Source organism: Myotis nattereri (genome assembly GCF_964212035.1).
Source record: "Myotis nattereri genome assembly, chromosome: 3".
In the NCBI taxonomy this organism is placed as follows: Eukaryota; Metazoa; Chordata; class Mammalia; order Chiroptera; family Vespertilionidae; genus Myotis; species Myotis nattereri.
Window position 1 is genome coordinate 188843233 of NC_138077.1, and position 25185 is coordinate 188868417.

General features: G+C 48.5%; 2 protein-coding genes across 3 annotated transcripts; one reads left to right on the forward strand and one right to left on the reverse strand.

Annotated features, from left to right (window-relative positions):
* Positions 1–125: 125 nt before the first annotated feature.
* On the forward strand, positions 126–24599 carry UROD (uroporphyrinogen decarboxylase). 2 transcript variants are annotated; one of them, XM_081085835.1, is made up of 10 exons: positions 126–174; positions 21730–21842; positions 22181–22260; positions 22337–22399; positions 22588–22785; positions 22908–23069; positions 23459–23596; positions 23758–23858; positions 23939–24005; positions 24337–24599. In XM_081085835.1, exons 1-10 carry the CDS (start codon positions 161–163, stop codon positions 24496–24498), a joined length of 1098 nt encoding a protein of 365 aa, XP_080941961.1. In that variant the 5' UTR covers positions 126–160; the 3' UTR covers positions 24499–24599. The 2 variants fall into 2 exon arrangements, with proteins under 2 accessions (XP_080941961.1, XP_080941960.1); XM_081085834.1 differs by lacking the exon at positions 126–174 and adding an exon at positions 21018–21107.
* HECTD3 (HECT domain E3 ubiquitin protein ligase 3) lies at positions 7852–17970 on the reverse strand. Its single transcript, XM_081085833.1, has 21 exons — positions 17521–17970; positions 17202–17362; positions 16863–16955; positions 16651–16786; positions 16023–16138; positions 15824–15937; positions 15606–15688; positions 15002–15167; positions 14703–14784; positions 13863–14045; positions 13661–13713; positions 13419–13483; positions 13176–13279; positions 12794–12913; positions 12589–12678; positions 11444–11650; positions 11044–11173; positions 10876–10950; positions 10698–10779; positions 10496–10567; positions 7852–10338 (listed from the first exon to the last, which is right to left on the reverse strand). The coding sequence occupies exons 1-21, from the start codon at positions 17887–17889 to the stop codon at positions 10254–10256; spliced, it is 2586 nt and encodes an 861-aa protein (XP_080941959.1). The 5' UTR covers positions 17890–17970; the 3' UTR covers positions 7852–10253.
* Positions 24600–25185: the final 586 nt, after the last annotated feature.

The window sequence follows — 25185 nt, forward strand, 5'->3', positions numbered from 1 at the left end:
AAGTCCGTCAATGGAGACCTCACTGAGTCAGTGACACTGGACAGCTTGAAGAGAGCGAGTCAAGTGGAGATCTTGGGTAAGAGCCTTCCAAGAAGACTGGCCAGGAAGCACAAAGGCCCTGGAAAGACTGCATGTTCGAAGAGCACCCAAAGAAGCCAACATGACTGAAGGGAGGTAAGCTGCGGGAGATGGATGATGGCCCAGGAGGTCGGAGCGGCAACAGGGAAAAAGGCGGAGAATTCAGATCCTGTGGGCCTTATAGGCCATTGTGAGGACCTTGAATTAAATAGAAGGGACATAATATGACAGGTTTGGGAAGGATCACCCTGGAAGCAGGGAGACTATTTAAGAGGCTGCAACTGCACAAACACCTGAGTCTAGACAACTCCAACAATTGTGAGAGATGATAAAATAATTGTTTTAAGTAGTAAGTTTAGGGTGGTTTGTTAAGTTGCAGTAGATTACAAGAACAATGGTCATTCTCTCTTTCCCACACATTCCTGCAATTTCCCAATATTTTGGAAGCTTCCTGATGGGCAGCCTCCTGCACCGCCCCCCCCCGGGATCAAGCCCAGGAATTCAGCCGAGACATCCTGGTTCATAGGTCGAAGCTCAACCACGGAGCCACACCGGCCCAGATATATCTATCGCTAAACGTTGAGTTGCTTTAGCTCTCTGTCAGTTAGGAGGCAGTCTAATTTCTGTAATAAAAAAGAAAAGAAAAGGAGTTTAACTTCATTTAACAGTATTTATTGAGTGCCTAACATGTGCAAAGCAGTCTTAGATGCTAGCTGGTGGGGATACAGCAGTCAGTGAGAAAGACAGAACTTGTAATTGTCCCCAGAGAATAGAAGCTCAGCTGCAATCCTACTAAAAAGAAAGACCTGAGGCCATATCCATAAACCAGCCTTATTCCAGCACTGCCTCCTCCTTCACTTTATGCTGCTGGTGATCCGTTATTGCATACTTATTTATTTTAACTCAACTATAACACTGAGTGTATTGGTAAAAGTGAGCCATGGTGTGATTGATTTGACTACAAAAGGCCCGAAATTTAACTACTTTTTCCTTCTGCAGCAAGATTCTCTCTCTCTTTAGTATAAGCTCAAGCAAACAGAAGCCTTCAAAATTATAGCATAATTTTAAAGTAAGATCTAGTTATAAAAAAAGGACAACATTCAACTCCATATCTAGTGTTCATTTAAAATGCTCATGTTTGAACTAGCAAAGTTTTCAGGGAACTAGTTGAGGGAAAGTAGTTGAGGGATCGCTGCATTTAAACTCATTTTAAATTATTCTCTCAGGGCAGTGGTTTTTAAACTTTTTGGTCTCTGGACCCTTTACACTCTTAAAAATTATTGAGACCTCCAAAGAACTTTTGTTTATATGAATTATATTTATTGACATTTACCATATTAACAATTTAAATTGAGAAATTAGAAAAACTATTCATTTAAAAAATAAAAATAATAAAACTACTACATGGGAACATATAACATTTTTATGAAAACATATAACTATGTTTTCAAAATAAAATATTTTATTGAGAAGAATGTCATGGTTTTGCCTTTACAGATCTCTTTAAAGTTTGGCTAAGTAGAAAATAGTTGGATTTTCCCATCAGTTGTGATACATTGTTTTGGCTGAATTGTATGATGAAAAACTGACCTCACACAGATAGGTAATTGGAAGAGAGATATTTTAATAGCTTTTTCAAATAGTTGTAGGTATTCATCTTTGATACTACACCAAAACTCAGTGATAGCTTGTAAAGATTAGTTGCAATGTAGAATCATTATATCAATGAACATTTTGTACTGTTATAATACTTGCACTTTGAGTGGACATTTTACCCATGCTTAATTTTGCAACTTGATGCACTGATCATTTGTAAAATATTGGTTCACTGAGTTATGCAGATCCTCCCAATGTTGACAATATTTTTTAAAATTTATCTTTATTGTTGAAAGTATTACAGATGCCCCCCTTCCCCCCCCCCCCCCCCCCCCGCATCAACCCCTTTCATTCCCCTTAGGGCTTCACTGCACTAGCGTCTGACCGTGGGTTATGCATATAACTTCTTTGGTTAATCTCTCTCCCTCCTCCCCTGTCTCCCCTTCCTTCTGAGATTTGTCAGTCTGTTCCACGCTTCCATGTCTTTGGATCTATTTTGTTCATCAGTTTCTTTTATTTTTTATTTTTTTTCATTTTTTTTTTATTTTATTGCTTGCAGTCTTACAAAGGGTATTACATATGTGTCCCTTTTTTCCCCCCGCCCTTGACAATCATCAGTTTCTTTTATTAATTAGATTCCACATATGAGTGAAATCCTGTGATGCTTATCTTTCTCTGATTGGCTCATTTCACTTAGCATAATACTCTCCAGGTCCTTCCATGCTGTCTCAAAGGATAAGATATCCTTCTTTTTCACAGCTACATAGTATTCCACTGTGTAAATGTACCACAGCTTTTTTATCCACTCATCTACTGATGGGCATTTGGGCTGTTTCCAGATCTTAGCTATTATAAATAACATAGGGGTGCATTATTCTTTCTGGTTAGTGTTTTGAGATTCTTAGGTTATATTCCTATAAGTGGGATCACTGGGTCAAATGGCAGTTCCATTTTTTTTTTTGTTGAGAAAACGCCATACTGTTTTCATAATGGCTGCACGAGTCTGCATTCCCACCAGCAGTGTTCTAGGGTTCTTTTTTCTCCATAACTTGGCCAGCACTTGTTGTTCTGGCAGGTATGAGGTGATACCTTATTGTCATTTTAATTTGCATCTCTCTGATGATTAGTGATGAACATTTTTTCATAAGTCTCTTGGCTATTTGTATGTCCTCTTTGGAGAAGTGTCTGTTCAAGTCCATTTAAAAAAAATAAGTTTTTATTGATTTCAGAGAGGGAGAGGGAAAGATAGAAACATCAAGGACAGAGAAACATTGATCGGCTGGCTCCAGCACAGTCCCTACTGGAAATCAAGCCTGCAACCTGGGCATGTGCCCTGACTGGGAATCGAACCAACAACCTCCTAGTGCATGGGATGATGCTCAACCAACTGAACCACATCGGCCGGACTGCCCATTTTTTTTAAAAAAATGTATATATTTTATTGATTTTTTACAGAGAGGGAGAGGGATACAATTAGAAACATCGATGAGAAACATTGATTCAGCTGCCTCTTGCACGCCCCCTACTAGGGATGTGCCCGCAACCAAGGTACATGCCCTTGACCGGAATCGAACCTAGGACCCTTCAGTCCGTAGGCCAACGCTCTATCCGCTGAGCCAAACCGGTTAGGGCAGGACTGCCCATTTTTTAATTGGATTGTCTTCCTTCTGTTGAGTTGTATGAGTATTTTATATATTTTGGAAGTTAACTCCTTATCAGATGTATCATTAGCAAATATGTCCTCCCATACAGTGGTTCCCTTTTCATTTTGATGCTGGTTTCTTCTGCTGTGCAGAAGCTTTTTAGTTTGATGTAGTCCCATTTGTTTATTTTTCCTTTATTTCTCTTGCCCTTAATTTATACAGTTTTTATTTTTACTTATTTTTAAAATAATTCTTTATTGTTGAAAGTATTATATATGTCCTTTTCCCCCCACTTGACCCCCACAGTCCCTTGCCCCCCATACAATATTTTTAAAATAACATTTGTTACTGTCACCACTAATTTCATCAGAAAAGTCCTTAAATATTGGAAAGCTGGCAAGCTGATAATGACAGATACAACTTTTCCAAACTTCCGATTTTCTTTTGAAAGCTCAACTATTATCATTGGCAACAAACACTGTTAGTGGTTTTCCTTGAAGTGGCTGGCTTACTCCATTTTGATAATTTGTTGGCCATATATTGTCAATTGTTCTTTCAAGTAAATATAGTGTTCTATGAAAAAAGCAGTAGTTCACATATCAAACATTCAGGCAAGTGCTTTTTCTGGAGACAAATCATCATACTTCTTTAGTATGTACATTTCCTATTTCATCACAGAATATTAAAAAGAAATGTACCCAATGAGCAAATTTAATAAAATTATTTTATTGCATTATCAAAGACATTCTTAAGTGAAACTTACTTTGCTTTATTATTTTTATTGCAAGTGTGTGTAAGTAACTATGAACACAGTGTGGTATCACTGCTTTGATCCATGTAGAGCACCAGCAGTTTTACATTATTGCTTTTGCACCACAGTGTCAATATCAATACAATAAAAGAGGCAAATAGTGTTTTAATATTATTAAGAAAATAGTTTTGACCTGACAGATACCCTGCAAGTGTCTTACTTTAAGAGCTGCTGTCTGTGGATTCCTTCTTTCTGGCTCCCACTGTTTCTAGTGCTTACCTATGGCACTCACCATAAAGGACTGTCATCCCCTTTTCCATGTCTTCTCTATCACACTGGAAACCCTTTGAGGCTATATCTTACTTGCTCCTCTTTCCGGAACAGGACATTTCATATCACAGGACCTGGGACATGCTAAGTAAATAATAGTGAATGAATTAAACATTTTTAAATGTTTTCCTGACTTTCCATTTGGTGTTGGGAAAACTGGGCTGAGGGCTGGGGTCACTGAGATCTCGTCTCCTGAACATTCCTTCTTATGACGTCAGTCTATATTATTATCTCTCATGCCTAACCTCATGCTTATTGTTTATTTTTATTTATTAGTCACATGGGAAGTACTTGATAAATGCTTACTGAACACAGGCTGTTCGTTCCCTGTTTGTTTCCTGCTCACATTTCTTCTGCCAGAGGCATTTGTGTGTATGTATTTGTATGTTGTGGGGAACAGTTTCAGAAGGTCAATCTCTGAAGGTCTCTTTGAACAATGGGAGACAAAAGAAACCTTTCAAAAGTTGGGCTTTGGCTCAGAAATACTCTTCCCACAGTCTATCTGCAAGAGATCTCTCTTTGGGAATTTGCTGGCCATGTCACAATATTCATCTACTCCATTTGGCTGTGGACTTGTCAATGGGGCAGGAAATTATTATTTTTAGAGGGGAAAGAGAAACTCTACTTTGGCAACCAACTGCAGGCATAAAAATATTTATGTTTTGTTTTTGTACACAGGCCCAGCAGTTGCCTAATAGAATCATGGTAAGTTAGCAAATGATGCTACAGTGTTTATATAGAGATCTTGGCAAGAACCTTCATTAATTAGGACTTTAATATTTCCTTTCAAGTACACAGAATTTCCTTTTAAAAAAAGTTTTTTTTTTAAATTGATTTCAGAGAGGAAGGGAGAGACAGAGAGAGAGAAACATCAATGATTATGGAGTATCATTGATTGGCTGCCTCTTGCATGTTCCCTACTAGGGATCGAGCCCACAACCTGGGCATGCGCCCTTGACCAGAATCAAACCCGGGACCCTTCAGTCTGCAGGCTGATGCACTATCCACTGAGTCAAACCAGCGAGGGCTACAACTTTCTATCAAATAAATTTAGAAGCAAATACAAAAGGAACGGCTGACATCAGTAAAAATGGTGGTCCTCCAAAAATTCTCTCCTCCCTTAAAGCAATGAGATTACTGTCAAAAATGTCAATCAACTTTTTTGGATGTACGTCATGAGCAGTGAATCATGTCACTTCTTTCAGTTTGTTGGTGATTAGTCACTACACAAAAAGGATGAAATTTCCCAGAGGAAGTGACACCAACAAAAAACTTCACATTAAAGGAATTCTCAGAGATATTTCATGAGGTTTAAAGTCCAAAGAATAAAATGTTGGGAGCTGCCCTGACCGGCTTGGCTCAGTGGATAGAGCGTCGGCCTGTGGACTGATAGGTCCCAGGTTTGATTCCGGTCAAGGGCATGTACCTTGGTTGCAGGCACATCCCCAGTAGGAGGTGTGCAGCAGGCAGCTGATCGATGTTTCTCTCTCATCGATGTTTCTAATTCTCTATCCCTCTCCCTTCCTCTCTGTGAAAAATCAGTAAAATATATTTAAAAAAAAAAATGTTGGGAGCTGATCCAAACTTAAAAAGGAGCATGACAATTCATCAAGGCATAGTGAAGATGCTTGCTTCATATTATAAGACAAGAAAAAAGAGGCAAGCACTGTTCAAACTATCCTTGGAAAGTTTTTTACAAAGAAAAACATTTTAATTCTCAATTTTTCTAAGTGCTTCAGATTACAATATACTAAATATTAGTTTTACTATTTTTTCCCATTTCCCTATACATTTATAATTGATAGTAAGAGTTTTTAATGTTTGACAAGAAATTTTAAAGGTCACAGAACAATGGTAATTTCTTCCATTGGTTATTAAGATTTCTTTGCTTGGCTTCAACTTGCAGGGTCATTTTAACAGTTTTGGCATTACTGTACTGTGCAAAATGAGGATTTCTTTTTTTTCTTTTTTTTTTTTTAATATATTTTATTGATTTTTTACAGAGAGGAAGAGAGAGAGATAGAGAGCTAGAAACATCGATGAGAGAGAAACATCGATCAGCTGCCTCCCGCACATCTCCCACTGGGGATATGCCTGCAACCCAGGCACATGCCCTTGACCGGAATCGAACCTGGGACCCTTCAGTCCGCAGGCCGACGCTCTATCCACTGAGCCAAACCGGTTTTGGCGAGGATTTCTTATATATAAAAGTTTACCATAAAATGATAAGTATGTGAAAAGGTAGCATTTCAAATCAATGGTAAAAGAATAGGTACTTAAAAAAAAAGGAAGCTGAGGACACTGGTTAACAGCTAGGATGTGGTAAAGCTAGGATATGAACACAGGCAAGCTGACTCTAGAGAATGTGCTCTTAACTAGTTTACTATATTGTCTCCCCTAGTATATATCCAATAAATGGTTCCTTCCATAAAGATTCTGAATTCATAATTTAAAATTTTGTATGTTAGGAAAGAATACTTATGAAATTAAATGTCAAAGTACAGACTGGAAAAACAATGACAACATCTGACACAACGAAGGGGTTAATATAGAAGTTAAAGCACCTTAGTTACCACATCAGCAGGCTGTGGAGCTGGCAGACCATCATCCAATTTCCAGCTTCATCAATTACTACTTATGTGACCCAGGGAAGTTACTTATTTCATTTCTCATCTAGTAGTGGACATACTAATAGTACTTACTTCATAGAACTGTACAGAAGATAAAATAGACAACAGATGTATAGCACTTAGCACGTTGCCTTATTTTAGTACAATGGACTTTTTATTTTAGTACTATGCAAAGATTGTTATAAATCAGTAAGAAAATGTGTGCCCTCCTGGGAACACACACCTACTCGAATTTCCTTTTCGAGTGAATTTTCTTTCTCCTAAACTCTAAGAGTCCCCATGAGACTTGCAACTATGGAAGCAATGGGCAGTGGCAGCTCACCCCGGGCTACTCCCTGAACCTGTCTCCAAGGCCTCCTTTGGCTCACTTTTTTCTCCTCACATTTCTAAACAGCCAACGCACCCCCACTTAGGTTCTCTCCTGTTGCTTCTTCTATCCTAGGCCTTTCCTTGTTTCACTGTCCCCAGCTTTAATAAGCGTACTTTCAAAATCAAAATCAATCAATCAATCAATGAACCAGAAAAGTATAATCAAACCAACAGAAAAAACAGACAAAAGACATAAAGGGCAGTTCATAAAGAAGAGAAACGATTGCTCAATATAGTAAATAATCAAAACAATGAAAATTAAAATAATACCATTCATTTCTCAGCTCATTAAATTATCTAACAATATTTTTAAGTGTTAATACTCTAGGATGATAAGAGTTTAGGAAATAGACACTAAAGGGAGTGAAAACTGATATATCCTGGCAATTTGGCAGTTTGATGAAGGGATTTTAGTTATTTTAAGGAAATAATCAAATAGGTATGCAAGGATATATGCATAAGAATGTTTATTGTAACATTTATAGTTTCCAATACCAAAAATTTATAAACAACCTTTATGTCCATCTGTAGAGGGCTTTAAATTAATAAACAGTATGAAAATTCCTTATAATGTAATACAATACAGTCAATAAAAATATTGATTAAAATGGTCTCAGTGACCATCATTTCCTGCTTGGGTTACTCCCTGCCTCGTGTCTCCCTCTAAGTTCATTCTCTAAACAGCTACCAAACCCAAATCTAATCCTGTCTCTCCCCTGCTTGATGTCCTCTTGGCTGCTCATTGCAAAATCCTAAGACGGCTCTCTAAGGCTGGAGTCTCTTCTCTCTTTCTTCACCCAGAACTGGACATGCTCCTCAGCTGGCTTTGGTGCCCGGTTGTTCTCCCTCAGGATTTAACGTTCATCCTGCACATCCTCTAACAACAGTACCCTCCACTTCTCCCTTGGAGCTCTTACACATGTGATTAAATGTTTTTGCCATTATTTGTTTACTATGTGTCTCTTCCATTACAGTTTAAATTCCAAGAGGGCAAAAGTTATCTGTTTAGCCACCATTTTATCCATTACACCTGCTATGGTGCCTAACATACATGCTTGATGCATTCATTGAGTGATTAAATGAAAAGCAAGCTGTAAAATATATAATGCATTGTGAGTCCAATTTGTTAAAAGAGGGACCAGACTCATATGGCCAGTAACAGACACAGCAATGGACTGCCTCCTGCAGGATGGCGCGGGCCAGGTCTTTCCCAGAAAACAGGAAGGTGTGCCTTGGATGGGCGGGAACTTGCTGGGAAGAACAGAGCTGAGGGGGTGGGGGGGAAGCCTCTAGGGCTCCAGCCCCTTTAGCTCCAGGCAATGGAAGAAGCTGCCAGAGGACGGGAGCAGGGGTGTCTCCTGTGGGCCACCCAAAGCACAGGGATTGGGCAGCTGCAAGACTCATCTGGGGTGTTAGACTCAGAGCTATGGGGAGATAGGCCTCAGGGTGCACACAGCCCGGGGGGAGGGGCATTAGGGCTTGGGGAAGGGTGGGAGCAACACGACCCTCCTCACCTAGCACCACCCCACATGCCACTTCACTTGGGACCCTCTGAGGGTGGCTGCCCACTGTGAGAATGAGGCGACTGTATCCGCGTTTCTCTCAGGGGCACTTTGCGGAGGCAGCATGGGGGTGGGCAGCAATGCTGTTGCCTCCTCTTCTGTCAAAATTCTGACCTGGGTGGTTTATCAGCCACCTCAGGGCTTGCCCTCTATGTCAAATTCTTCTGCCCACTTGGTTCCTAAAGGAGGGCTCCTATCCTCCACAGCACCACACCCATCCCAGATGATGCTAGGACAACTTTTTTCTTCCTCCCTTCTGAGTAGTGGGGTCTTTATTTCCCTCTCAGCTCCAGACTAAATGTTTGCCACTAAGAAGCCCACCACTTCTGGAAAAGTCTCCTCAAACATTCCTCAAGAGCCCAATAAACACATTCCAAAGGAATGAATTCACCCATTTATTCAACTTTCCCATGTGCAAGACATCTTTGATGGAGTGTCTTGGAGGCCCTTTTGTGAGGGAGAGGTGGGGCAGAGATGTCCATAAGGCCTACAAGGAGGTTTAAAGTCTAGGCTTTATTTTAGAGTTGGGTAAAGAGGAGCTATTGAAGATTTCAGAGAGGCTATAACTGGCCTTAACTTATGCAAAATCTTGAGAGTGAAACAGCAGACGGGAGTCAGGCTGGTGGGGAGGCAGAATGATTAATACGGGCGTAGTAGCAGTAAGATTTAATGTTGAGTGGATGTAGGTTCTGAACCAGGGGAGGTAGTGGCACTTCCCATCAATGAGACGGGTTGGAGGAAGAGGAGGGAGCTCACACCTTGGGTGTTGAGGGAGAAAAGGAAAAGGTAAGTATATGAGGGAAGGTGTTCAGTTGCTTTATTCTTGGGGCAGGTGACTAAGAAGGAAGACCATCACTCCTTATCCATCCCTGATACCTTGTTTGGGGAGGAGATCCACCACCCTCTATATTTTTTGTTTTGAGTCCAGGCTGAAGCCAGAGAAAAACAAGGATAAAAAAAGAGAGGAGCCAAACATTGAAGCAAAGCCCATGGGGAGTGGGGAACCAGAAGGCCTCCTTCAAGTAACTCAGGCCGGGCAGCTTGTGCTGGGCTTGTGGACGGTTCCCTCTCACAGAGGCAACATAACTCCGGAAGCAAGCCGAGCACGCACAGGGCTTGTGCGCCTGCGGGGCTGGGCCCCCAGCGTCAGCTCACCGCCCGCACTGCAGCTGCACACAGAGGCTGTGCGTGCCGGCTTTTTCTGAGTGCATCCACTCACATCCTGCCCCAGCCGTGGTGTCTTGCCCCAGGCAAGGCCCAATGAGACACTGCTGGCCCACAGGAGGTAGCCGACTCACTCCTCCCAAGGGCTCATGTCGGTGTCGATGGCCACACAGTTGTAAGCCGCATAGCGGAGCTTCTCCTCGCACACCTTGGCGCTGCCGGGGCAGGGAGTTTGTCAGTGCCAGGTGTAGAGGCCCCCATTACTACCAGGGGTGATGGGGCTCCGATTCGTACACTTCAGCACTTCAGCCACCCTAGGATGCCATCTTTCTCCCGCTCCCCACTCTCTGGGCTTGAACCTAGGAAACCCACCTGGCATATTGCGGTAGGAAGAGGGTGCTGGAGCAGGTGGAAGACTCGGGCAGCGCGTCTGTGGTCTCACAGCTGGAGGCACGGAGGGTCAGAGATCAGGGAGAATTGTAGGGGCACAGGGCAGGGTCTGACATGTATGGGGGGGGGCGGTGCTGGACAGAAGGCTGGCCACAGCCCCTTCAGACCTCCCTTCCGCACTCACCCCAGCTTGTCTGGGTAGATGTAGATACGTGCAGGCAGACGGCTACGGCCTGTGACAAAGCGGAGGAAGCGGCTCCGGTCCTCTGGATGGAGAAGGAGATCAGTGTCCGCACTTCCAGCCTGACTGTATCCCACAAGTGAGGTCGAACCCAGGTATTGCTCTGCCCTCTACCACTGACCATTGGTGAAGTTGTTCAGTGCCTCCCAGAAATACTGCACCCGTGTGTCAGATGGCTCGAAGTCCTCGAATCGGGCTGGTGGTGACAAGGCCAGAACTCATTCTTGTGTCCCAACAGACATAACCCTTAAGCCCTACCCGGTGCTGCCCTGCCCTGCCCCACACTCACTGAGCTTGCGCAGAGCGTCCACAGTGACCTCTGGGTCCCCGCACACCTTCTTCTCTAACTCTTGCCAGGTCAGCAAGTCCAGCACAGCCTGCGGCACCACCTTCAGCAAACCTGTCTGCATGGCGGCCACCTGGGGAGGAGGGAAAAGGACTGGTTGGGGAAGAGCCACAACTCCCAGCTCAGTGTGTGGTGGAGCCACTTGGTCTCCACTCATGGAGATAATGGGGGACATGGTCTTTACTCAGCACTGGGAGTATCTTTGTATTCCACAGACCAGCAGGAATATGGGGCGGAGGGATGATGGGGGAAAGAGCTCTTGGGATTGGGAACTGGTGGCCTATCAGGCTGGGCTCTGGGCTCTTGTCCAAAGCTCTCTGTTCTCCTGGCCTCTGGGCAGTACCTGTTCCTTGCTTTCTTCTAGCCGTGCCTTCTGTACCAGTTGGATGAAACGGGAACGGTCCTCATATCCTACCACGATGCCTGTACCACCGGGGATCAGCTCCACCACCTGCTGGTCACTCAGTACAGTGGTGAATGTTAGCTCCTTCCCAAATTTGAACTCAAAGGTCTCCTTGTCCATTCCTTCCATCACTTCCAGGAGCTTCACCTGGGGGTTGGAGAGAGGCAGGAAGGTCAACTTTTCATTATGGAAACAGTCATTTTTCCTCAAGATGCTCACAGGGAAGCAGGCCATGAGAGAAGTGAAGGGATCAATCAAGGGCTGTGAAAGTAACAAGACAACATGTAATCAGGCTTGGAGATCAGGGAAGGCACCCTGGAGAAAATGGCATCTATACTGAGACCCAAAGGATGGCTAGGAATTGGCTGGGCCACAAGGAAGCCAGGGGAAAGAATATTGGAAAAAGGTGGAAGAACAAAAGGCTTAAGGAATCTGTTTGGTTGGAACCTGAATGTGAACCAAGTGGCCACCTATACATGGGTCATGTAAGGTCTTTCTGGATTTTGTATTTTATCCCAGAGCTGAGCCATTGAAGAGTTTAAGTGAGTGTGAAATAAATTACTCTGGCTGCTAGAGATAAAATGGGTAAGAGTAGATAGGGACACTAGCCTTTATAGTTAGTGGTTGGGTTAGAATGGAAGGTGGCCTGAACTGGAGGGTAGTAGTAAGATGGGAAAAGTAGACAGATTCCAGGAGATGTGACAGAATGTGGGAGGTGAGGGAAGAGGAGTGAAGAAGGAGCCTGAGGGCCTCAGCAGGGAAGGGGTGGGTGGCAGTGCCATTCTGGGAGAGGGAGCTCTAGAGGGCGGTAAACTGGGGAGATGAAGTGTGTGCTGAACTTGAGATGCCATCATAGAGCAGACATCCAGCAGGCAGATGCATATATGGCCCAGGCTTCAGAGAGAAACTGGGGTTAGAGGTAAAGATTTAGGAGTCACCAGAATATGGATAGTAATTGAGAAAATGAGAGTAGATGGGATTGGAGAGGGAGGATGTGTGTGGTAAGAGAAGGTTCAGGACAGCCCTGGGGAACAGCAACCTTCAGGGGCTGGGCGGAGGAAACACTAGCTCGAAGCCCGACTCACCAGCACGGAATCCACAGCTGGGAAGTCCTTGCTCCAGCTCACCTCCTCACCAGACAGCTGCTTCCACACAAAACCAGGCAGAGCCAGGACCTGTGGGACAAATAGTCATTAATGTCTTCTCATCCTGAGCTGCCCAGGTTTGGCCGGTCCTTCTTCCTTCCAGGGTCCAGGGCTGATCTGATGGGGTGCAGGTTAGGCTACTCACCAGGAACTCCTTACCCCGAAGGGCAGCCCCCATCAGCTGTCCAATCCACTCGTACTTGGCAAAGTCTCGGCAGGAGGGGTTGGGCACATACATGTCCCGGGCCTCACCTGTGCCATTGCCCTGCCCCCGAGACAGGGTTGTCAGCATGGCATGGGGTGGACCTACTTTCTTGTCTGAGATTTCCCAAAGACTTCCCTGAACACCTTTCCCTGGGGGCCCTGAATGATCCCTCTGAATGTATAATGGCTCCCCTCCCTATCTGCCCAGAGGCTGTCCTGGGCAACTTGGACCCTCTTCTGCTCCCTCTCTAGCTCAGCCTGGTACCTGGGAGGTTTGCAGAGACAAAACAGCAGAAACAACTTGGAGGTAAGGGTGGGAGTACCTGGTTGGCCGTGCGCACAAAGAAGGGCAGAGGCACAGGGGTGTCTGCCGAGCTAGGACACAGCTCTTCTGACATGTCTGCCAGGCTATCCCGGAAACCACCCCCTGCAATGACAGACAGATGCCCTCAGCTGGGGCACTCAAGAGCTCCAGCCCCCATAATGGAATAATAAACGCAGGCCCTCAGAAGCCCCTACCACTCTAACTAGGACAGGGTGCTTATTATCCTCCCTCAGGGCCTCACCTTGGTCAATAATGCCTTCTGCAATGAATTTACACTCCCACCACTGGTCATAGCGCATGGGCCACCTGTAAATGGGGGTGGACCTCTGTCATTATGCTGGGCTAGGGCTCAGGACAATTCATCAACCCAGGCACCAGCCAGGAGTAGGGCTACAGAGGGGTAGTGTGAGGGGTGCCAGAGGCAGTGTGTGGGTGTGTACGGGCACATCTACTCTGAGTAAATCATTCAGCCTCATGCCATACCTGTAGTCCAGGGGCTTTTCATACTTGTCAGAGGGCTTGAGGCCTTCATAAACCTGGGGCAGGGGAAGGAGGAGGGAGTTGCAGGAGCCTGTGTCAAGACCTAGCCCCATTCTTGCCCAAAGACCTTGCTCAGGTCCCTCTTGACCCAGCCTCCCAAGCCCCTTACTGGCCCTCCCTCAGTACAAGCCCAGGTAGTCCAGACCTGGGTGAAGACAGCGTTCTTGCAGGCGGGATCCCTTAAGGGGCAGGCACGGTGTTCCATAGCAAGGCGCCGGTTGATGTACAGGCGTGGCATGAAACTGGGCTTGCTGCTCTCTGAGTCACGCAGGCACTGGGCCACCAGGCTTGGCCGCTGATGTGACAGCAGCAGGAACTGCTTCACTTGCTGGTGAGAAAAGGTAACCAGAGCAGGACTGGTAGGCAGTCAGCCTCTGTCCAGGCCCTGGAACCTTCCTCTATGCCTGGACCCAATTCCACCATTCCAGCCCAAGCCTAGTCCATCCCTGTCCATGTTTCCAGTCCCTCCCTTAGACCAGCCACCAAGGGGAGCTTTCTAAAACAGAAAAACTCCAACTTTGTCATAACTCACTTAAAACCTTTCAGTGGCTTCAAGGACCTGGGACAAAGTCCCTGCTTCACAGCCTGGTCCTCAGTGCCCTCTGCTACCAGAGCCTACTTCTGCCCACTCCCTCCCAGCCTCATCCCCATGCTATAATCACATCATCTAGATGCTGCTAGTGTGCCTCTCAGTTCACCTAAAGTTGCTAGGAACTACCAGTATACACCTTTTATGCAACCTGTTCTATCCATGCTGTCACCTTTCCTCCACCAGCGCTTGTGTATTTCACAGACTATCTGGGGAATAGCACCAGAAAGACTAAATTTGACTATTTGCCTCTGGCTTTCTTCCTATGTACCCAGAGCCCAGCAAAGGTCCAGGCCTAGGTTAGGTTTTAAGAACTCTCTGCTGAAGAGTGAATGATTGCATGAGCAGAAAGGGGGAGCCCACTGCCAAGACCAGCACTGGATGGGCTAGGCTCACCTTAATCTCGCTGAAGGTGCCCAGCGTGTGGTCCCAGGCAGGTACCAGGTGGTGCAGGACGCTGTCTAGGATCTTTATGAATCTGGGGTGGGTGGGTAAAGGTAACTGCAGCTGATGAGTTTGGTATGGATGTCAGACCCCCTCAATCCCCAACACACAGGTAGTTACAGCCAGGGCCCAGGGCTGCTCTGACATTTGACGTTGAACAGCTTACAGTATAAGACCTGGGGAACTCCTCCACATAGACAGGATAGGGGGAAGGGAGGGGGAGGGCCTGGCGGGCCCAGGACCACAGCCACCTCTGTAGGAGAACAGCTCTGCGGTATAGGACTTCTGGGTCAGTGCCTTCCAGGCGTGGATATCGCACCAGGCTGGCGGGCTGGAAAAGGTCTGCATTCAACCCGAGCTCCCGCTGTCTAGATGACTTGATCTTGACCCCTCGAAGACGCACATCAATCCCGTCATCTGGGGGAAGGAGACAGTGAGGTCACTTGCTGTGCCTGTTGCCTCCTTGGCCTTCAGTCTCGAGAATGTCTCCTTAATGCTCAGCCTTTTGTCACCTTTTGCCCCTAATTACTTGGGACCTTTGAGATCCCCTTCTACTTACCTATTTCTAATTATTATATTCTTTGCTGGTTCTTCCATCCACCACTATATCTGTTGGAAAGCCTGTGGGTCCCATCTTGGTGCCTCTTCCAGGTGAGCCTTAAAATCTCTGTGGCTGTAAGGCAGGTCTATACCCTGGTACCTTACACCTGGCTCAGGCCCCAAAGTTTCAAATCCTGGAGTTAGTTCAGCTATCGCCTTCATCTCAACTCTAAGCCCACCGCCTTCTCCACATTCACTTCCAGCCCCATCTACACAGTGGGGCTCCTTTTCCCTCCTTATAACCTTAAGCCCCACCTCGGCACTCCACAATGCGGATCTCAATGATTGGAAGGTGGACAGTCATATCCTCCAGGACACAGACATCCCCGATCAGAGTCCTGAGGAGACAGATGTTAGATACTTTGGGTACTCCTTGCCTTCAAGGATCTCTGGGATCTCACCCAACCTTCCAAGCTGGGCCATCCCCACTGCTAGGATCATGCCCCACCTCCCACCCAGGCCAGCTTGCTCACTCGTCAATGCTCACGTCACTCAGCTTCTTCAGGTTGTCTCCTTCGCCCCCATAGACCACCACCCGCTTAGGCATGAAGTTGTCATCTGTGGTATCAACTGTGAGAAGCAGCTTCCTAGGGGGTCAGAGTACACATGTGGGTCTCTGTACACCCACAGACACATGGCGCACCCACTGTGTCCTACTCAGAGCCCACTCACTTGACAATGGTGCCCTTTTTCATGGTAAGCCGCACCCAGTGCTGGCACTGGGACCCATCGCTCTCCCAGTAGGTGTCTGCATTGCTGTCTGTCAGGCAGGACACATTGAACTCCTCCTGGGGAAGGACAGGGGGGTGGAATCAGTGTTTACCCCATCCCCTGCACCGGGAGTGTGCTTTGGGTCAGGGAGGAGAGATGACACAGTGGATCTGGGTTAAATGTGAAGCCGGTATGAGTGGAACTGTCTAGGGCAGTGGTTCTCAACCTTCCTAACGCCGCGACCCTTTAATACAGTTCCTCATGTTGTGGTGACCCCAATTTCATTGTTACAGATTGAATATAATTAAAGCATAGTGATTAATCACAAAAACAATATGTAATTATATATGTGTTTTCTGATGGTCTTAGGCGACCCCTGTGAAAGGGTCGTTCAACCCCCAAAGGGATCGCGACCCACAGGTTGAGAACCACTGGTCTAGGGGTTCCTATAGAATTTCCCAGATGGGGGGCTGCACTGAGTCTGGCCTATGGGGATTCAGGTTTAACCCGAGTCTAGAGGTGAGGGTTCTGGGTCAAGGAAGATGTGACGGCCTCTTACTTGGGGGGGGGGGGGGCGCCCAGCACCCACCGTGTAGGAGGAGACGTCTATGCTCTCCACATACTGCTTCACGCTCCCCAGGTTCTCATCCTCCTTGCCCAGGTGGTCGTACAAGAAGTGGATCAGGTCCTCGTCGCACTCGTAGGTCCACGTCGGGGGCACATAGCTAAGCAATCCCAAATCCTTCATGAGGGCGGGCCCAGACCTGGGCTCCTCCTCCCCATCCCGCCCAGCTCACTCACAGCAGCCTTTGAACAGCTTCCGTGTAGGCCTCCGCGGGCTGGGGCCTCGCTCCCAGGCGATGGGAGTAAGTCAGGTCCACCACCTGCTCCCATCTGGGGGGTGGGATGGGGAGACATCAGTGCGCAGCAGGACGATGCCCCAAGGCCTGGAGCCTTCACCTGAGCTCCAGCTCCTCCAAACGACACCACCCGCCTCACCCCCTCTTCAGGCCCCGCCCCTTCCTGCTCAAAACCCGACCTTCGCTCCGATCCCACCTAAAGGGCGGCGCCAGACCACTTTCCAACTCTCCGGCCCGGCCCACCGGCGGCCAGCGCCCCCCGCCCCACCCAGGGCAGCACCTGAGCAGCGGGCGGTAGTCCACGCCGAAGAGCTGCTGGCGCCGCTGCAGGTGGTCGGGAGTGTCGATGGGCACCAGGCGGGCCCCGCCCTCGGCCGGGCGGCACACCAGCAGCCAGCCTTCGTCCAGCCCGCAGTCGCCCAGGTGCTCGGCCAGCTGCTCCTGCGGGAGGCGTCAGATGGGGGCAGGCGTCGGGGAGCTGCCCAGCCCAAGGCAAAGGGCACCGGACGCAATGCCAGCTCCGTGCGGGGCGGGTGGGGGACAGCCGGGGCCTCCCAGCTCCGGGGACCGGTGCGGGGCTCAGGGCGGGCCGGGCGCACCTTGGTCAGCTTCACCCAGAGCCCGTGGCCGTTGCACAGCTCCTCGCCGGTGGTGCGCACGCAGGAGCCGCGCCGCAGCTCGATGCTGTTGCGGGCAGCGCGCAGGGGCCCGGAGCCGGGACCTGGGGCCGGGCCCGCCGCTCCCACGCGCAGCCCCAGGCCCTCCGCCTCCCACACGGGCAGCAGCACGCGCGACGGGCCCGCGGGGTCCTTGTAGAGCTTGTAGAGCACCTCGCGCGGCACGAAAGCCAGCGCCGCGGGCAGCGGCCGTCCGGCGCGGAGGCTCTGCGCGGCCTCCGCCAGGAAGCGGATTCGACCCAGTAGCTGCCGCGGGGTCTCCAGCGCCGCGCCGGGGCTCGGGCCCGCCATGGCGAGGCGGCGGAGGGCAGCCCGGGAGCGACCGGCTCGGGAACCGGGGCCCCGGAGGCTGACTGCGCTTCCCTCTCCGCGCGCCCCGCCCGCGGCCGGCCTCCGTCGTAAGTTCTGGACTACGCGCACCTCCCGTAGTGCCCTCTGGACGCGGATCCTCAACCTATGACCCCTGCGCCTCCCACTGAGCAGCCCGACCCAGTTCAACAGCTTCTGCCTGACCAATCTCCCCTTCGCTCCCCCACTTCTACTACCATCTTCTCCCCGCTGCTACCACCCTTATTCAAGCCACCACTCTGCCTGTCCTGGATCATTGCAACCACCGTTTTCTGGTCCCCTGGCTTTCGTTTTGCCTCCTCACTAACAAGTCATACCACAACCAGCAGTGTTAAATTTTCTAGACATCCGCTTGGCGCCCCGTCCTAGGGACAGTGTGACTTAAATGATTGGGGGTATAACCCCCACCCCAGCCCTGCCATTGGCAAGAGTCTTGCGTCACTCAGGCTTGATCCTGGTTGTTGCGTTCAAACATTCATGTGAGAACGCAACGCCAATTGGCTGCCTCCAGGATACTAATGGTCATTATCCCGTTTCTCGCAGTAATTCTGAACCAAATGAGAGGAAAGGCCTAGGCAGGAAGGGAGAAGGCAAAAAAAGATGGGCAGGAGCTGTTGATGAAGCACAATCATGGAAGGAAAGGAAACTGCCCCCTCCCCCCATTAAAAAAAGTCTTCTTGCCGAAACCGGTTTGGCTCAGTGGATAGAGCGTGGGCCTGCAGACTAAAGGGTCCAGGTTCGATTCCGACCAAGGGCACATGCCTGGGTTGGGCTCTATTCCCCCCCAAGTAGTGGGCGTGCAAGAGGCAGCCAATCAATGATTCTCATCATTGATGTTTCTCCCTTTCTGTGTGAAATCAATAAAAAAAATATGTTAAAATATTTTCTTGAAATATAATTCACATACCATTCAATTCACCCATTTAAACTATAATTCAATGTTTTTTATATATATTACATTAATTTTTAAAAATTGTGGCCAGGCCAGCGTGGCTCAGTGGTTGAACGTTGACCTATGAACCCAGAAGAGAGGTCAGGGTTGGATTCCCTGTCAGGGCATAGGCCAAGGTTGTGGGCTGGATCCCAGTGTGCAGCTGCCTCCCGATCAATGATTTTCTCTCATCATTGATGTCTCTATCATCCTCTCCCTTGCCCTTCCTCTCTGAAATCAATATATATATATATGATAAATTTAAAAAAAACTTTTTCATCACCCCACACAGAAACTTTATACCCTTTAGCAATTAATTCTTCATTGCCTCCTTTCCCCTGCCCTTAGTAAACTCTAATCTACTTGTCTCTATGAATTTGCCTATTCTAGATATTCCATGAGAGTGGAACCATACAATATGTGTTCTTTTGTGTCTGTCTTACTTCACTAAAGCATGTTACAACAATGTTATAGCATGTATCAGAATTTAAATTCCTTTCTCTCTCTCTCTCTCTCTCTCTCTCTCTCTCTCTCTCTCTCTTTCTTTCTTCCCCTTCCTTCCTTCCTTCCTTCCTTCCTTCCTCTCTCCTCTCCTCCCCTCCCCTCCCCTCCCCTCCCTTCCCCTCCTCTCCTCTCCTCTCCTCTCCTCTCCTTGGAGAGTGGAAGAGAGAGGGAAACCCAGAGAGAAACATCAACATGAGAGAAACATATTGATTGGTTGCCTCCTGCAGGAGTCCTGACCAGGGCCCAGGCCAGGGAGGAGCCTGCGACCCTGGGACCCTTTGGTCAGTAGGCCAAGCAGAACTTAAATTCTTTTTATGGCTGAATAATATTGTATGTATATACAACATTTTGTTTATCTGGTCAACTATTGATGGACCATTAGGTGGAAACTTTTTTTTTTAATAGGCTTTTTAAAAAATTTATTTTTAGAGAGGAAGGGAGAGGGAGAAAGAAACATCCATGTCAGAACACAACAGTGATTGGCTGTCTCCTGCATGCCCTCCCACCTCCCCCAGGAATCAAATTGGTAACCTCTTGGTGCATGGGACCCAACCAGCTGAGCCACACTGGCCAGGGCAGAAACTTGGTTTTGATATATTTTCCAAATAATTGAGGTTATCAAGAAATAAATAATAAATAATCCTGTGTAATTTTGTCAGTTTCCCATCTCCCTAGAAAATTGGGACCATAGTGCTTCTCTTTCCTTCTCTTCAAGCTATTTGCATGCTATCTCATTACTACAGAATAAAGTGAACAAATGCACCTCACAAGGGCCTGCATGACCTGAAGTCTGTGGATATCTCCAACCTCTTGGATTCCACAGATTGATCTCTTGGTTTTCATAATAACAGCCATTTGCTCTTTTGCCTCTTCACTTTACACATGCTGTTCCCTTTGCTTGGAACACCCCCACTGCTTTCCCAAATTAAGCAAGGAGCCCTTGCTAGTTGCTTCTAGCTTTTTCTTCTTAAAACATTCATTATTGTGTCCTGGCCGATGTGGCTCCTCAGTTGGTTGAGCGTGGTCCCATGCACCGAAAGTTTGCTGGTAACCATGTCAGGGCACGTAACCAGCTTGTGGGGTCAATCCCACTTGGGATGTGTATGGGAGGCAACTAACCCATGTTCACTTACATTGATGTTTCACATCGATGTCTTCCTCTCCTTTCCTCTCTCGCTAAATATCAATAAAAGCATATTAAGAAAACACATTGTGAGTGCTGATTCCTCTTTTTCCCCATCAGTCTGTAGCTCCTTGAAGAAAGGGGATATCTTGTTCACCACTGTAACTTTCGCACCAATTATAGACTCTTAGTAACATAAATAATGATTTACGTTTCCTGTACAGCTTGGTTCCATAATCCACGGTAAGATTGTTAGGATCATGGACAGTGGGAGTGAAAGTGAGACTTAGGTTGAGTCTCGGGGATTCCTAGGTCTTTAGAGGAGGGGAATGCCTCAAGCCAAGGGAAGGTGTAGTTTAGACTCTGGGGGTGGGGGCTGGGGGTGGGGTGTTTGTTGCTGCGTCGCTACACCAGACTTTACGGTGAAGTGAGGTCAGGGGCCCTACCCACAGCTAGAGTGTGATCATGTGACTACCAACATGGCCACCGCCTTGGCTCAGTCCAGGAAGGGGCGGGGCCTGGGGCGGGGCCGGCTCAGACTCAGGTTCAAGTGGGACTGGCTCGCAGTTACTGACAGCTTATCATGGAGGCGAACGGGTTGGGGTGAGTTCTCCGCACCGCGCTCGGCGTGGCCAGCGAGGCCTCTAACTTGTAGCGGAGGAATCTGCTCGTATGCCCCGTTCCCCTGGAGAGTCCCCAGCCCGAACCCCAGGGCCCGGGATCCCGAAGATCCTCCAACCTTGGATTCCCGAGACCGTCCCAGGGTCCGCCTCGCGGGACTGCGCCCCCAGACCTTCGTAGGGGATGCTCCCAGGACCTTCTAATCTTCAACTAGGACTCCCATTTCCGGACCGTCAGCTCTGATCCCTTCTTGACCAGCTCCCAGATGCGGAACCCGCCCACTTATATTCCCCTGTTCGTGTGGTTTTCTGGTCCAGAGACCCTCAGCCTCTCCTTTCTGCCCCCCCTTCCCCTGTCTTCCCAGTGGCTTTGAGCTTGGGGAGCTGGGATGTGGGTGGGGTAGAGGCCCCAGCGCGGGCCTGCCGTCCTGTGCTCCACCTGATAGGCAGAGAGGAGGCAGATGGCCGGAGCCACGGCTCGGCTCGGGAGCCGGTCTGGGGCAAGCAGATAACGGCGCTGGACTGAATCCGCCTGAAGGACCTGCGCCTTCCCCACCCTTCAGCCGAGCTTACTGACACCTGCTCCCCTTCCCGCCCCACTCCAGGCCCCAGGGCTTTCCGGAGCTGAAGAATGACACGTTTCTGCGAGCGGCCTGGGGGGAAGACACAGACTACACTCCGGTCTGGTGCATGCGGCAGGCAGGCCGCTACTTACCAGGTCAGGGGCAGGGCTTGAGTTTGGGTAAAACCGTGGAGAGCAAAAAGCTTTTGAGCCCTAACTGGTTTGGCTCAGTGGATAGAGCGTTGTCCTGCGGACTGAAAGGTCCCAAGTTCGATTCCAATCAAGGGCATGTACCTTGGTTGCGGGCACATCCCTAGTAGGGGGTGTGCAGGAGGCAGCTGATTTATGTTTCTCTCTCATCGATGTTTCTAACTCTCTGTCCCTCTCCCTTCCTCTCTGCATAAAATACATTTTTTAAAAAAGCTTTTGAGGTGCAGGGGCGGGCTCTTGAGGTTCCTCCAGGCTGAGCCCTGCCCTCCCTCTCTTGTCTACAGAGTTCAGGGAAACTCGGGCTGCGCAGGACTTTTTCAGCACCTGTCGATCCCCAGAGGCCTGCTGCGAACTGACGCTGCAGGTGAGGGGCCCACAGAAGAGGGAGGGATTTATGCCCTCAGCTCACCACTTAGCAACCTGTCTTCTGTTCCCTATAGCCACTGCGTCGCTTCCCTCTGGATGCTGCCATCATCTTCTCCGACATCCTTGTCGTACCTCAGGTACATGCTCAAACCTGACTCTGGAATATGGACACTTATCCTCACTGGACAGTGGGGAAAAGTTGGGCTGGAAGAGATGGAGTTTGGCTGAGCTTTATTCTCCTTTTCCTCTTTCCTGGCATGAGCTGAACAGAGCCTTTCCTCCTGGAGTTACAGGTTGGAAACACAGGTGTTTTCTCCCCTTCCAGGCACTGGGCATGGAGGTGACCATGGTGCCTGGCAAAGGTCCCTGTTTCCCAGAACCATTAAGAGAAGAGCGGGATTTAGAGCGCCTCCGGGACCCAGCAGCAGCGGTCTCTGAGCTGGCCTACGTATTCCAGGCCATCACCCTCACTCGACAACGGCTGGCTGGACGTGTGCCCCTGATTGGCTTTGCTGGTGCCCCGGTAATGTGGAACAGGGCGGGCACTTGGGCCTGGGCAGTCACTCTGGCAGGTCTGGGGTAGGCAAGGGAAGGAGGCGTCAGGTAGACTTCTACGCCTTTGCATTCTCTCTGTATCTTTTGCAGTGGACTCTGATGACATACATGATTGAGGGTGGCAGCTCAAGCACCATGGCTCAGGCCAAGCACTGGCTTTACCAGAGACCGAAGGCCAGTCACCAGCTGCTGCGCATCCTCACTGATGCTTTGGTACCCTATCTGGTGGGACAAGTGGTTGCTGGTGCCCAGGTGAGTCCTGAGGGAGAGACAAATAGGCTGAGGTTTAGTCCATAAGGACCAGAAGCAACATAGTCCCCTGCACCTGAGGGAGGGTAGGTGTCTTAATGCCAGGCATGAAAGCAGCTTAGCTTGCAGTGATCTGGCTGGAGCAGTTAAGTCCATCCAACACTGGCGGGGGCAGGGGGGCGGGCGGGGGCTTAATGTTTCATGTGTTCAAAGACCACAGCTAGCACTGGGATCTGGAGGAAAAGACAAAACCTTTTGACTGGAACTGGGTTTTTAGGCAGTATCAGGGGTTGAAGTCACTTGGGGAAAATTGAGTTCCATTCTGTGTGTGGGGCCTGAAATATTTCCTTTTTGTGTGTTAAGTATTTCTCTTCACCACCACCTAACTGTAGGCATTGCAGCTCTTTGAGTCCCACGCAGGGCATCTTGGCCCACAGCTCTTCAATAAGTTTGCACTGCCCTACATCCGTGATGTGGCCAAGCGAGTAAAGGCCATGCTGCAGGAGGCAGGCCTGGCACCGGTGCCCATGGTAAGGATGGGAATTGAGTGAAGGTGGGACTGAGACTTTCAGAATAAGTCCTGCATGAAATGAAGTGACCACTGGAGGGCAGCCGAGGTACAGCTGAGATAGGTTAGTAGGCAAAGCAAGGCCCTCTGTAGGCTCAGAAATCTGTCCTTTTGTTCCCTCAGATTATCTTTGCTAAGGATGGACATTTTGCTCTGGAGGAACTGGCTCAGGCTGGCTACGAGGTGGTTGGGCTTGACTGGACAGTGGCCCCACAGAAAGCCCGGTAAGTAATGGAGGGTGAGGTATAGGGGTGCAGCTGCCATATGTGAAGTCACCAGAACATAGCACCAACTCTGCTTCCAGGGAACGTGTGGGGAAGAACGTGACCTTGCAGGGCAATCTGGACCCCTGTGCCCTGTATGCACCTGAGGTAACAACCAGAGTCCTCGTGTATGTCTGTGAGTTTGTCTGCATTCCCATGGCTGTGAGATGGTTGTATTATTGTATTTTTATGTCTGTCTCTCCCCTCTACCCCATACACACCATGTGAACTCCAGGAAGGCAGGGATTTCTTTTCACTGTTGTATTTGTGTTTTCTTAGTGCTTGGCCCATCCTAGGCATCCAATAAATTTTTTTGAATTAATGACTGAATGAGTAACACTGGGTAGAATCGCCTACGTATATGTGTGTCACTATTATGTATAGGGAGGACAGGGGCTTGCTGGCCCTCCCTGAAGCTAATGCCCTGTTGGTCCCCCAGGAGGAGATCAGGCGGCTGGTGCAGCAGATGCTGGATGACTTTGGGCCACAGCGCTACATTGCCAACCTGGGCCATGGACTTTACCCGGACATGGACCCAGAGCATGTGGGGGCCTTTGTGGATGCCGTGCACAAATACTCACGTGCACTTCGACAGAACTGAGCACACAGTTTTCCTCCTCAAGTACTACCAACACAGAAGATTGTTTCCAGGAGAATAAAAGTCCCAGAGTTGGAGTCTAACATGTGGTTTTGTTTGTGAAAGATCTGTGTCCTTATCTTCAGTTCCTTCTTAGCGTCTGCTCCTTCCCAGGGGCCTCCGTCTGCATCCTCTCCCAAAGTCATGGGAACTCAGATATCAGCGTGTGCACTGTAGGACTTAATGTTACGGCTCTCCCCACCATCTTGACTTCAGATCTCCAAGCCCCAGAGCTACATGGGTTTGGGTAGAGTTTCCTAATAGCTGGAGCTATGATATTTGCAGAGGAATAGGATCCCCTCAGCTTATGAGGTCAAATTGTGTCTGGAGAAGGGGAGTATAGATCAGAGAGGGGCACAGGAATGGCTGGAATACTTCAGAGAGGCCTATCAAGGAAGGTGGAGTCTGGGTAAGCAGGGAAGAGGTGAGAAGCCTGCAGCTTTGATACCAAAAGATGGGAGGACATAAAGACTTAGAGCTAGGTTGCTCAGGGTAGAGTTAGGCTTGCATCACTGAGGTGAGGGCCTCTGAAGACAAAAGCCCCTGTGTTCCTCAGGGTTGCTCTGCATTCTTTCCGGAGCATACCCTCCAGTTTTCTCAGGATCTTGGTGTTGCTACCTATTTCCTGGAACAAGGCTCTACGCTGTTTGT

Coding starts and splice junctions, on each gene's coding strand:
- HECTD3 (XM_081085833.1), bottom strand. CDS start 17,889: ATGGCGGGCCCGAGCCCCGGCGCGGCGCTGGAGACCCCGCGGCAGCTA. Junction 16,787..16,862: donor GAAGCTGTTCAAAGGCTGCT/GTGAGTGAGCTG, acceptor GGGATTGCTTAG/CTATGTGCCCCCGACGTGGA. Junction 13,714..13,862: donor AGAACGCTGTCTTCACCCAG/GTCTGGACTACC, acceptor CCCCTGCCCCAG/GTTTATGAAGGCCTCAAGCC.
- UROD (XM_081085834.1), top strand. CDS start 21,088: ATGGAGGCGAACGGGTTGGG. Junction 22,400..22,587: donor ACATCCTTGTCGTACCTCAG/GTACATGCTCAA, acceptor CTCCCCTTCCAG/GCACTGGGCATGGAGGTGAC. Junction 24,006..24,336: donor GTGCCCTGTATGCACCTGAG/GTAACAACCAGA, acceptor TTGGTCCCCCAG/GAGGAGATCAGGCGGCTGGT.